This window comes from Lepisma saccharinum, chromosome 6 (genome assembly GCF_977018435.1).
Source record: "Lepisma saccharinum chromosome 6, izLepSacc3.1, whole genome shotgun sequence".
NCBI classification, from domain to species: domain Eukaryota; kingdom Metazoa; phylum Arthropoda; class Insecta; order Zygentoma; family Lepismatidae; genus Lepisma; species Lepisma saccharinum.
In genome coordinates this window covers 79,644,556-79,657,065 of record NC_139234.1, presented here as the reverse complement: position 1 = coordinate 79,657,065, position 12,510 = coordinate 79,644,556, and the positions used below count along the sequence as shown (strand labels likewise).

The window sequence follows — 12,510 nt, the reverse complement described above, 5'->3', positions numbered from 1 at the left end:
AATGCAGTTTTTCACACAATATTGGTGCACAATAATATGAAACTTCTAATTTTGCAAAACTTCCAGGATAATTTCACTCCATGAAAATGTCACGTGGCATTTTTGCGAACACCGCAAAAGAAAGCAAACGGTATTCCCTCATTCAAACGATAGGATTTTTTGCATGGCTAAGTAGTCTAGGAAACTTTGAGATCCACCCAACCTCCTCCTTGATTGTACAGTAGAGAAGAATGGGGTGCTAACCACACCATCTGTCTTTAACTGAGATCGAGAATGCGTGTAGACTTACCTTCATATCGATTAGTATCTTCATTGATAGCTTACAGTAATGGTTTCATCTTCAATAAGTAAATGCTTGATACTACTTAACAATTATTTTTCCAGGGAACAGCATCTGCAACAGAATTTTACAAGAGAAACCATCGATGGACGGAAGGTCTTATATCTGCTGCCAAGGCTGTAGGAATGGGTGCCAAATTTCTTGTGTAAGTCTCCTCCCTCTTATTTTTTATTTGTAGTGTTTGCAGAAACCATGTTTTAACTACTGGTGTAATTATAATCCAAGACCTTCATTTTTCGATGTTACAGTATTTTCTTTTTTTTTTTTTTTTTCAAGTACTGATGCTTTATCATTTTTTGGAATTACTTTTCTAGAAATCTGCATTTTTAGTTTGGCACAATTTGTATCAAATACAAAAGTCTCCTGCATTTCATGTATTTCAAATAGCTGAGCTAGTACTACTATGACCTGATACCCTAACATATCAATTTAACGGAAATATCACAACCAGCGTACCATTTTGGTCACTTTTCTTAAAATTAATTACTCTGTTACTATGTCCTGTACAGACCTCAAATTTTGCATGTATTTTTTTTATGCATCAGTGTTGCCACCCAAAAATGTATAATTGTTTGTTCATTCTGTTTTTTACTCTGTTACTACGTTTTGTACAGACCTAAAATTTTGTATATCAGTACAAAATACTATTATCTAAGATATAATGTACAATAACTTTCAAGTGTCAGTGTTGCCAACCTCCAAAAATTCAAAAATCTCTTATTTTTTTCTCTTTATTACTCAGTTACTATGTACTGTACTCACCTTAAATTTTGTGTACGAGTACAAACTACTGCACACTAAAACATAGCTTATAAAAACTATATGCAATTTTCTTTAAGTGTCAGGGTTGCCATCACAAATAAAATAATTTCTAAAAGAAATCCTGTTCCTTATCTCTATTTTTTTCTAATTATTCAGTGATTTATATCACTTTCTGCATTCTCTTCTTCAGTTCAGACCCAGAATCATTCACAACATTTACCAGACAACGCTGAATATCATCCTGGGAGAGTATCTGCCGGGAACAACCTGGAGAACTTTGTCAGTCATTGTGCCAAGTGAGAAAATGCACAGAATACATGCCACAAAGACTAGCAGAGAAGGAACAAAGAAGCAGCATTTGTGCTGTCCTCAAGTGGGCAAATTATGAACTGAAATAGCAAAACATTCGGCGAATGATGTAGAAACACATACATGTTTCCATGAGCACTTAGAAACGAAGAACGTATATCCACGATATCTGCAATTTATGCACCATAGAGGAAAACATAGATTTACTTTCTCCATACCAAAAGGGCCAAAGTTGTTGAGAGTATTTATTAACGTTAGCCAAGTGTTCCACAACAATAATATTGATTCAATCCACAAGAGCTTTACTAAAAATATTCATATCGTTGTGTCTGAACCGGAGAGACATAACTCAAATTTATCAAATTTGCAGGAGAGAGGAAATAATGTATTCTTAGGAATATGTGTGGCTTTTAAAAAGTGTCAGTAAATTGAAGATGCGTGACTCCATTTTACTGCTAAGGATTAGAGGTGGGGATATGTCTGTCTGACTCCAAATAGAACTCTTCAGAGGAGTTTGTTTATACAAAACTGAAAACTGCACATTTTGAGTTACGTTCCTCTTGTTCTCATATGACGATATGATGTAATCATAATAATAAATAATAACCTGTGGCTCGACAACCCTTGAAGGGCCTTGGCCGATCTCCCGACTGCCAGTCTCCATCCCACAATCCTACGTAGAGGTGTGGAGATCTTCAACAGGTAATGGGGTGATGTGAGGTCAGCACGTCAAACCCCCAGTCATTATAGGAGATTTCCGAGACCAGATTACGCTACTCACTCGTAGCTCCCCAATTTCCTCATGATTGTTGTGTTGCCATCGATCCTATACACAGACCGAGAACACAGAGACTGAACCCAGGTGGACTCGAACCCATGCTGTCCCGCAGTCGGAGCCCAAAGCACAGCACCTTAGACCGCACAGCCATGGAGGAGGACGATATGATACAGAGGCTGTTCAGCGTATATGTGACCAAACGCGATTCCTTCTCCCTGCACTTAGAATTAACTCACCCAACCTTGGTCGGGCATGTTTGTCAGTGTAGTGTGTGAGCTGTAAAAGAGTGGTAGTGTTTTCTCACTGAGCCGAAAATCCTGCCCAAACTGAGCCACTTTTGGGAGGAGTATGTTGTATAACTTTTCCAAGCATTTGCGTTTTCTGGCTGGGCCGAAAATGCTGCCAAAACTGAGTTGCTTTTGAGAAGGTTATGTTGTAGCCCTTTATGATGCAAAGTTCAGTGTGTCAATGATCAGGAAGTAGTGTAAGAACAAGGATTGTGATGTTCGTTTGACTTTATTAAAGAATGTGATCGGCAAGTATAAGGATTGCATGGCCCCAGCGTTCAGTTCTCCAACGAAGGAGAGGAGAACATGGTCGTGCACACAAGCCACCACCAGTATGCAGGCGAAACTTTGCAGAATGGCCATGCAAGAGAATCCACCAACCCAAAGACAAATGGCGAATCATCTAAATATGTCTTTGGAAACTGTTAACCGCACCTTGCACCTCTTCTCTCTCTCTCTCTCTCTCTCTCTCTCTCTCTCTCTCTCTCCCTCTCCCTCTCCCTCTCTCTCTCTCTCCCTCTCTCTCTCTCCCTCTCTCTCTCTCCCTCTCTCTCTCTCTCCCTCCCTCCCTCTCCCTCCCCCACAAAAATGTATATAGACTGCACAAGGAAAATATACCATATCTAAGTAAAGCAATTTTTTTCTTTTGTGCAACATATTGGATTGAGTAAAAATGGTAATGTGGATCTTTTTGAAAAATCCTGATGAGAGAAGAAAGTATTACCCTTGTGACTGTAATGTCTAATGAATTATTCATATTGTTCTTCAACAGAAATGCCGCTGACAAGGTGGTAAGTGGCCAGGGGAAGTTTGAGCACTTGGTTGTTGCCTCCCAGGAGATCGCAGGCAGCACAGCACAGCTTGTAGTGGCCAGTAGGGTGAAAGCACACCGCAGCAGCCCAAATCTGTCCGCATTGTCCACGGCATCCCGTGGTGTCACGCAGGCTACAGGTGGAGTGGTTGCAACGGCCAAGTCCTGTAGTCAGATGGTGGAAGAAAGTGGTAAGCATTTCAAATCTCTTTGTGTGTACAGTGAATCCTCGATTTTGCATCTTTCAGGAGATTGAGTTGAAGAACTTAAAATGTGGGACAATATGACCATGAAGGAAAACCAACAACCATTGGGATTGCACTGTATCTGCGTGATTGATACTGGTGTGTATGTTTCCAGTCCTAATTTAGCCACAAGTGCTCCATTGTTGAATAAACTGTCAGTCATTAATTTGCATCGTAATAAACTCCCGCAAACAAAATTTTATCTTTATATCTGCAATAGTTTCTGATTTGAACTGACATTCAATGTTCCAGTGAAGAATATTTACAAAGAATGAACCTTGATATTTTGCAAATAGGATAACACAGAAAAATGTTAATTGGTGCAAGAAAGTGTTTATATGTATGTGCGGTAACATATTTTGAACACATTTTTCACCCATTGAAAATCATGAAATAATGCAAATTTGGAATAAAATGTGAATTTCAACACATTTTGTGCTTAAAAACTAAATAATACTGGGAAAATCCATTATTCTTGTGTCTAGTTTTTCACTTTCTATGGAAATGTTTTGCATCACCAAGCAAAGTGGTGGAGATTGAGCGTGCCCTACCATCACAATAAAGCAGTAACATCGGTATTTTTCATGTGAGAAATAGTGGAAAATAATTCCCTCAGAAATTGTTTCCAACGAATGAAACTATCGTAAACAGGTGTAGGCCATGTGACCTACAATTTAAAATATCAGTTTAAAAGTGCAAGAAAGGTATAATTTTAGATATACGTGGGTTGTAAATAAAGTAGTGGCAACACTGTCAGGAAAAGGTAATGACAACATGCGTGTGCTACCAGGCAGTGAGCAATGTCAGTTTGGGCCCATGTTGATGTGTGGAGTGCCAAAAGTGGTCGGTACAGTGAGTACTGTGGTGTATGTACGACGTTGAAATGAATACCATTTTCTGCACATGTTTACAAAGGTAGAACATTGATTGTGGATCAAAATCCAGGTTTGATCATGGCAAAAATGCACAAGAATGTGATAAAAACTTGCATGAAGCCTGAAGCAACAATAACTTGCCTTACCTGCTGGTTGCACAATGGTGACAATATCGGGAACCCAGCATGATGCAATTTTCCTCATGTTGAGGTAGTTCTCACGGACGCATCGCAACCTCCTAAAGAAATGCACTTACACATTATGCAACCATCAGATACGGCTAGGTATTGTTGCTACAGGCTTCATGCAAGTCTTGCTGACATTGTCGTGCATTTTTGCCATGATCAAACCTGGATTTTGATCCATAATCACTGTTCTACTTTTGTAAACATGTTTTAGAGCAGTACAGAAAATGGTGTTCATTTCAGCATCGTGCATACACCACAGCACTCGCTGTACCAACCCCTTTTGACACTCCACACATCAACATGGGCCCAAACGGACATTGCTCACTGCCTGGTAGCACATGCACGTTGTCATCACCTTTTCCTGACAGTGTTGTCACTACTTTATTTACAACCCATGTACTTGGCAGAAAAGTGTACTAATAAAAAGGCGAATTTTTGGGAATATAACACTGAAATATTGAGGTTGTTATCTTCGGAAGATCTGAATTGTCTTTCAGAATTTGTTTGTGATATCAAATGTTATTGAGTGATTGATTGTTGACTTTTTCATGTGACTTGCATACACAGGGATTGGTGTTCTGATTGAGACATTTTGATTACATGTAGGTCTTTCAGTATTCTAAATTTTGTATTTGTATGTCAACTAAGTGGTGAGTAATTGATACGTATCATTTGGTTTTGAATATTGACTATAAGAGAGAAGTTGAAGGTTTTTTTTAGGGCATGGACCATTATGAAAATTTTGCCAATACCAGTAAAGTGCTGGTATAAAATTTCCAGATGCAGACATCTAATATGTTTCATGAAGAACCTGAATGGCTTATTTACCCTCTCATTAAATGTATATAATCAGGTAACTGTACTAAGTTTTATCTTTTGAAAAATGCATATTTGGACATTTACTTCATAAAACTCGCATACATGAATTGTACTGTTACATTCATTTTTAAAAAAATAATGAAATGGAAGAATTTTACACTAAATTACATTCTATTTATATGGTATGACCACAAACAAAAGATCCTTCAGTCAGAAGCCTTCGTGCATCTTCTCCTCCATCCATTCAGCTCTGCCCTCAGTGAAGCTTGCTCGCTTGTACCCCTCCCCACTACACGCAAGTACGATGCGTAGGACACGTGGATCTACGCAGGTCCTTTTGCATGTGGCCCCACTATAGCAATATCAGATTGGTTAAATTATTGGTAATAAGTAGGACCCAGGACTTTGTTATAACATATTTTTTATTTGGCATCGGATCGAATACTGGGGTGAGATCTTTACATATCTCATGAACATCAGCTGAAATAGGTGCACTTGATTAGACATATTTGACTAATTTTGCATTTTTACAACATATTTCTTCAATATTATCGTAATAAGACATATTTCACCAAAGGCATGATTCGAATCCGGGACCCCTGGCGTCAGAGCTCGATAGACCAATCACTTCGCCAAAGGGTCCGGCTGAAGTGCTGGAAGTAGCTTCTTACAAGCATATTATACTGGCGACCTTCAGTGGATGTTTAAACTCTGCTGACATGGGAATCGACAGGAAATCATTTGAAATAAAGTAAAGTCAGCTTTATGCAAAAAGTACGGTTAACGGAAGGATGGAACTGGCTCAACGGCTTTAACAATCGGAAATTTGAATCCCCTTTAAATAAATCGCGAGAACAGATCTCACCCCAGGTGTAGTCCAAAAGTTATAGGTAAACAGTTGTTGTCTTCAATTTATAGTCGATTGATACGCAAATCATTATTACATTGTCATTGTTGTGCAGGCACGAGAACTACCGGACAGGAAGTAAACAAGTTTCAGTTGTTCCCATTTCTTTTACCTTTTTTTTGCTTCTCAAAACAATGTCAAAAGTAAAAATAACATTCGATACTTTACAGCCCCCACTCCCCCTAAAATGTTGTTTGTGTATTGATTGCTGCCACAATATTATATGTGCAGTGTAACATGTTCTGACAAAAATTTTGTAGACTACTTTTCAGATTCTATTGATTGCCTAGATTTACCAGAGCTGTAGCTAGCTGCCAATTATGCTTAAGTTTCCACATAGGTGTAAATCTGACGTAATAGTAAATTAAACTTAGAATATTTTCAGTATTTTCTCACTACATTCTTTGGTTAAAGGAATTCTGACTTCAGTTTAATACCCCACCCTAGTCGATCTTCCCTGGAAGATATTGACTTCCTGTATGATGAGAGATTCGCAAGTACTGTTGTGCATATTTTTTTGCTTTACTGGGAATATTTATGCATTCTTATGACATTTTTTCCATTTTTATGACATAATTACATACATATTTTACAGTTTTATAGGACATAAAGATGTGGGTCCTAGTAATAAGTGTGCATATCAATTAACAAATTATGTAACAGTAGCAAAAGTCCACATGTAATAGTTTCTATCCATTGCAGAGGAGCTTGACGTGTCTGGGTTGTCGCTGCACCAGGCCAAGAAGCAGGAGATGGAGAGCCAAGTGAGGGTTCTGGAGCTGGAGTCATCCTTGCAGCAGGAGAGGGAACGCCTGTCTGCTCTCCGGAGACACCACTATCAGCTGGCTGGAGAGATTGAAGGTTGGGAAGAAAAGGTAATTATGTGAAATGGTGCATTTATTCTTGTATTGGCTGATGTGATTGATATTGAATATTCTGAAATACTTTAAATGATCAATTTCCAGACATTGCCATCAGTGCCAGTGGGAATCAGTAAGAGCGTTGGCATTGATATCTGTACTAGGGATGGCCAAAGAAATTGGGATAATAGATATCTGGATTTCAAATTATCCATTTCAGATGCAATGGATAATCTGGATATCCGGAGAATTTTGGTATTGGGAAAATTTGGATATCCAGATAATCCGGATAGAATAAATTTAATGAAGGATTTGTGGAAAATATGTACAGTGAAATATGAAAGTAATGAATAAAGAATATGTGAATAGGCTGTAGAACGGATAAATTATAAAACACACTGGATATTGCACACATTCAGGTATCCGCCCATTTTGGATCTGATATACAAATAATTCAGATATCTGGATAATTTGGATAATCTGAATGGATATCCAGATGTTTGAAATCTGGATAGAAAATTATCTGATATCCTGATAAAATTTTATCCGGATTTTGCCATCCCTAATCTGTACCAGGTCAAAACAGGTATTGCTTCAATCTTAATATTATTATTATTATTAATAATAATAATAATAGGCAAGTTATTTATTGGGCTTGTGCTGTACAGCTCATATACATATAATGGAATCTTGATTTTATGTTCCTTGGTTTTACATTTTTCACATTATGCATTCCTTCTTCCTAATATAGAAATTTGTTATAAAATTTTCCTGGAGTTTGCATTCTCCCACATTTACATTTTTCATTGTGTTCCCTTGAAAAATGTAAATCAAAGGCTTACTTACTTACCTTTATCAGTATGACCCATTAAGCACATATTTTTTTGCCAGTCATAAACAACATACACTTGTTTAGAAAAAACTACTTTGGCAATTTGCTTGACGAAATACTTTCGATATAAATTTATAATTTGACATGTATGATACACATATTGTGCATAGCATAAATGTATTCCTGTATATTTCTAGGACATGGCATAATCCTGAAAAGAGAATCGTGGATGGACGTGCTACTTTGTATGTTACATAGAAATTATTTTCTGAAGATGATTTGACAATCCATTTCCTAAGGTAACCCAACATTTGCAAAAATAAAACATGATAGGTGTAGCATTGATAAATCTTTTTGTGCATTAGTTCCAACAAATACGATGTGTATTGGCTAGTCTGTGATTTGTTACATAAATGATAGTGATGCCAAAAAAAGATAAGAGGATTATATTGTCATTATTTTTGATGCATTGCATTTTGATGAACAGCCTTTGTAGAAAATTAAATATGCTGTGTTTTGTTAAGCATATATAGTCGAACGTATGAATTTGTTCTTGTTGTCACTCTCAACAATGGGATTATGTTGGAATCGTTGCATCACATATTTTTCTCATTGTTTTCACACATATCTCTGACGAAATGCCAAATTATAGGAAGTCAGTTGATTTTTAAATGTGGTACTTTTGGAGCATATGCATTCATTGCCTATAGGTGCAGTGATTCTGTTTATATACCCTGTTCCAGCTATCTCTGGAGAAGGCGAACAAATACAAGTCTCTGCGCAAGTAGTGACGTGGGATGGCCCCACCAATGAACTCTATTGCATGGAGGGGGGGAAGCGAGTGCAGTTACCAGCCTTCGCAGCAGCGTGTCCTGCTTTGCTCTGCCCACGCAATTTCCTCACCTTCTCTGACGTTATGCATGACCTTGCTCCAAAGATACCTGAGACAGGGTATAGTAATGAGATCTTTAGATCTTCCTAGTTGTGTAAGTGTTATGTTTTCACACTGAGCAAGAGAAGAAGCAAAGTGTGTGTATCTGCTCTTCAGCACCCACAAAATTGATTTAATAAAGTGTAAGTAGAAGAAACGCAGTGAAATTCCATGAAATTTTTTCTTGTTTTCAGCAAGAAAAAATATTTTACTTTCGGGGAGTAATGAATGAAATATCAACCTGTTACTGTACACAGAAGTGTTTTGATTGTAGTTACTAGACTTTTGTTCAGAAGTGAAACAGCTGTTTGCATGTAAATATTGTATAAGGACAATTTCACGCTGAAATAAAAAAGCTATTAGTATCGTGTGTTGACAAAGCAGTCAAATCCAGGCTCACAATGTGTGTCATACTGCTGCACTCTAGTGTGAAAAAAACACAATCAATTGATTTAGTGCGAAAGTGACATAATGTATTTTACTTTTAAGTTTTCCAGGCTTTTAAAATTCAAATTTTTACATTATGTCAACAAAAGAGATATGACAGCGATTAATGTAGATAAATTAGCATGGTAATAATGCCAACAAAGCTGTCTAACAAACAAAAGAAGTGGTTTTCTAATATAGAAATTACAAAAAAGAAAGATGAAATGCACACTGAAAGTTTTAAAATCCAAATTTTACCTGCAGAAAAATCACTTTTTTTACAAACATAAGAAAAAGTCTATAATAAGGAAATTTCAGCTGCACTTACAAACTTTGAATACCTTGCAGGAATGAAATGTGTAAAATTGCACTGCTTGCTAACACGGGACCCCTGGCTTCATAGCGCGCAGTGGTTAGCACAGCACACAATGATGCCAGGGGGTTGCAGGTTCGAATCCCAGCCTGAGCATGGGTGTTCTTTGTGAGTGTCCATCATATCATCACTTATCCTCATCTTCGCATTTAGCCAAACATGGCAGAAACTCGAAGTAAAATAAACCAAGTCAAGTGTAAAGTTTCTGCGAAACTCAAATAAGGTATACTATATTCAGTACCTAAAGTGTGTGGTTAAGAATCAATTAAGCTGAACAGGATAAACTAAGGAAATGATTATAAAAATCTCAATCATGTTCAGTAAGTATCTCCGGACACACAAATTTTTACAATTAAAAAGTAAAATGTATGATCTACAAACATTCTTAAGCAACAAAGGGGTGAGAGAGTTGGAAACACTAGTAAGTATTACTTGAGAATTCAGCATGTACCCAAATTCTACAAGGTATTCACCAAAAAGAAATCTGATGACAAACTGTTAATACATAATTTTTTAAAAGTTGAATATGTATTTTTTTTTAATATGAGTGTACTTCAAGTGCACATAGATCATGTTAGCTGTATTTTTATGAGTATTATCAAGACTGTGTATGGCAGAGCATACATAGTAACAATGCAGTTTAAAGAAGATGTGGACATTGTTGTGTAAAGGCTACAAGAATAGAGCAAGTTAATGCAAGGTGTTACGAAACTTCAGAAAGTGAGACAATGCCTTCCTCGTCTCACTTCACTGGGGTAATTGGGACTGAACCTACAGTTTAAAGTGGGATCCGAATCACTATGCTCCTCTACCTGGTATCAGACCCAGGACCCCTCGATTACAAGACTGTCTATTGCAGAATATATGTTTGCACTCGCACAGATAAGACTAGAATCAGCAGAATGACAGGCCACAGCGTGTCAAGTGACAATTGGTGTAGGAACTGACCAGTTTCCAACCTATGGTTAAACCCACAGTGTTGGACAGGCTGAGCAGCTCAATGCGTGTAATTACCACCAGGTCCATTGAATGTTTGGAGCAGTGAGGGTGTTTTGTTTACTAAACAAATGGAAGTCTTGAATAGGACAAACCTTTCCTGACAATTAGTGGATTTTTGTGGTAAATATTACACTATACATGTAAACTAAGAATAGCCACAAAATTCGGATGACCAGATTTCAAATTATCTGAAATTCGTTTCAGATGCAATGGGTAAATTGGATATCCAGATAGATCAGATTTGATGAATAATTTGTACAAATCCATACAGTGAATTGTCTGGATAATCCACACATTTGGATATTCAGACATTTAAAAAAATCTGAATATTTGGATAACCCAAATATTGAATATCCAGATAATCTGGACAATTCAGATATCCAGACAATTTGGATATCTGGATATTTAAAATCCAGAAACAAAATTTTCCGATATCCTGATAAAATTTTATCTGGATTTGGCCATCCCTAGTGTAAACATGTATGAAGATCTAGCAAAACTAATTCTGCTTTGCCAAACTTGCAGATTGAATTCATGTACAATTACATTGTCAATGTCATTCTTGTCCACCACAATACTGAACGGTTCACTATACTGAGTGTATTTTGCTGATCATGCCATTTGAAGAAGTAAATTGCTGAGCCACTCTGGAATGACTTGTTATTTTGAATGCACTCAATGTTTTACATCCATACATCGATTTCCAAATATACATTATAGTTTTGGTATTTCTATAGTTGGTGTAGAATTTTATAACCAGTGATTTCAACTGAGCACTACGGCTACAGCTCATTATATTCTACAGGAAAGCAAGCAAATATTACCTTTTAAGTTGTTTCATTTCAGCTTTCATCATTAGGTTTGAGAGTAGATGTGATATGTCACAGTTAAAAAAATTACTTTTACATGTTTTATTTAATGAGACAGAGAACCAATATGGATCATCGAGATGAATTACCACAAAATTCACTTCAAACATTCTTCAAATAATGGAACTAGAATTAATTCCACTTAAATTGTCTCCCAAGAGAGTGATAACCAAGCAAATTCAGTTTTTAATTAACTGTGAGCTTCTATGTGGACTGATATTTGTATTGCAAATGAAAAAAGAAACTTTGTAACATACATGGCATAAACATTTAGAAAGTTGAGGTTTTGGAGTAAAGGTCAGAGTTTTAATTGTGCTGCATAATTCCTAGCACAATAACTAATTTAGCTCAGGTAGAGGTTATGTAATAATACAAGGCAATAGAAGGTAACAGTTAACAGGAAACCATACCAAAGTATATCAAACATATATTAATTGTAGTATATAAAGTGTAACATATAATATTTTTTTCCTTTTTATCATTAGCAGAACAAAGATTTGTTTCCATACAGCGCCATCACACATGTAAATGTAATAAACTTTCATTTGTACAAATAATTTTATAATGCCTCAATATTTAATGCAAGTGATGGTATTGTGCATAATCCACTAGTAACAATGTTGCATGTCGCAAGTAACAATTTGTAAAGGAAATGCCCTGATGTATGAAGGGACAATTTGTTACATAACATGTTGTCTGTTGTTACATTTCATTTTTTCATATTGTACTATTGTATAACGTAACTGTGTTCAACATTGTTTGTAATTTTACACGAATAAAGCCATGTGACTATGTTCTATTATACGTAAGTATTTGTACATTGACATTAGGTATAAAGAGCTTTGATCAAAGAAGGAAGTGTAGGAAATATCTATTATTTTCCATGTAAACCTGAACGC

The 12,510-nt window shown here is 36.6% G+C and overlaps 1 protein-coding gene across 2 annotated transcripts in view; it reads left to right on the top strand.

Annotated features, from left to right (window-relative positions):
- LOC145988907 (huntingtin-interacting protein 1-like) overlaps positions 1-12,415 on the top strand; it is a 145,484-nt gene extending 133,069 nt beyond the window's left edge. For both annotated transcript variants that reach the window (XM_083124199.1, XM_083124200.1), the window contains exons 18-21: positions 385-485; positions 3,249-3,478; positions 7,024-7,196; positions 8,211-12,415. In XM_083124199.1, the coding sequence (XP_082980325.1) occupies positions 385-485; positions 3,249-3,478; positions 7,024-7,196; positions 8,211-8,222 (516 nt within the window). In that variant the 3' untranslated portion in view covers positions 8,223-12,415. The remainder of the gene's footprint in view (positions 1-384; positions 486-3,248; positions 3,479-7,023; positions 7,197-8,210) is intronic.
- Positions 12,416-12,510: the final 95 nt, after the last annotated feature.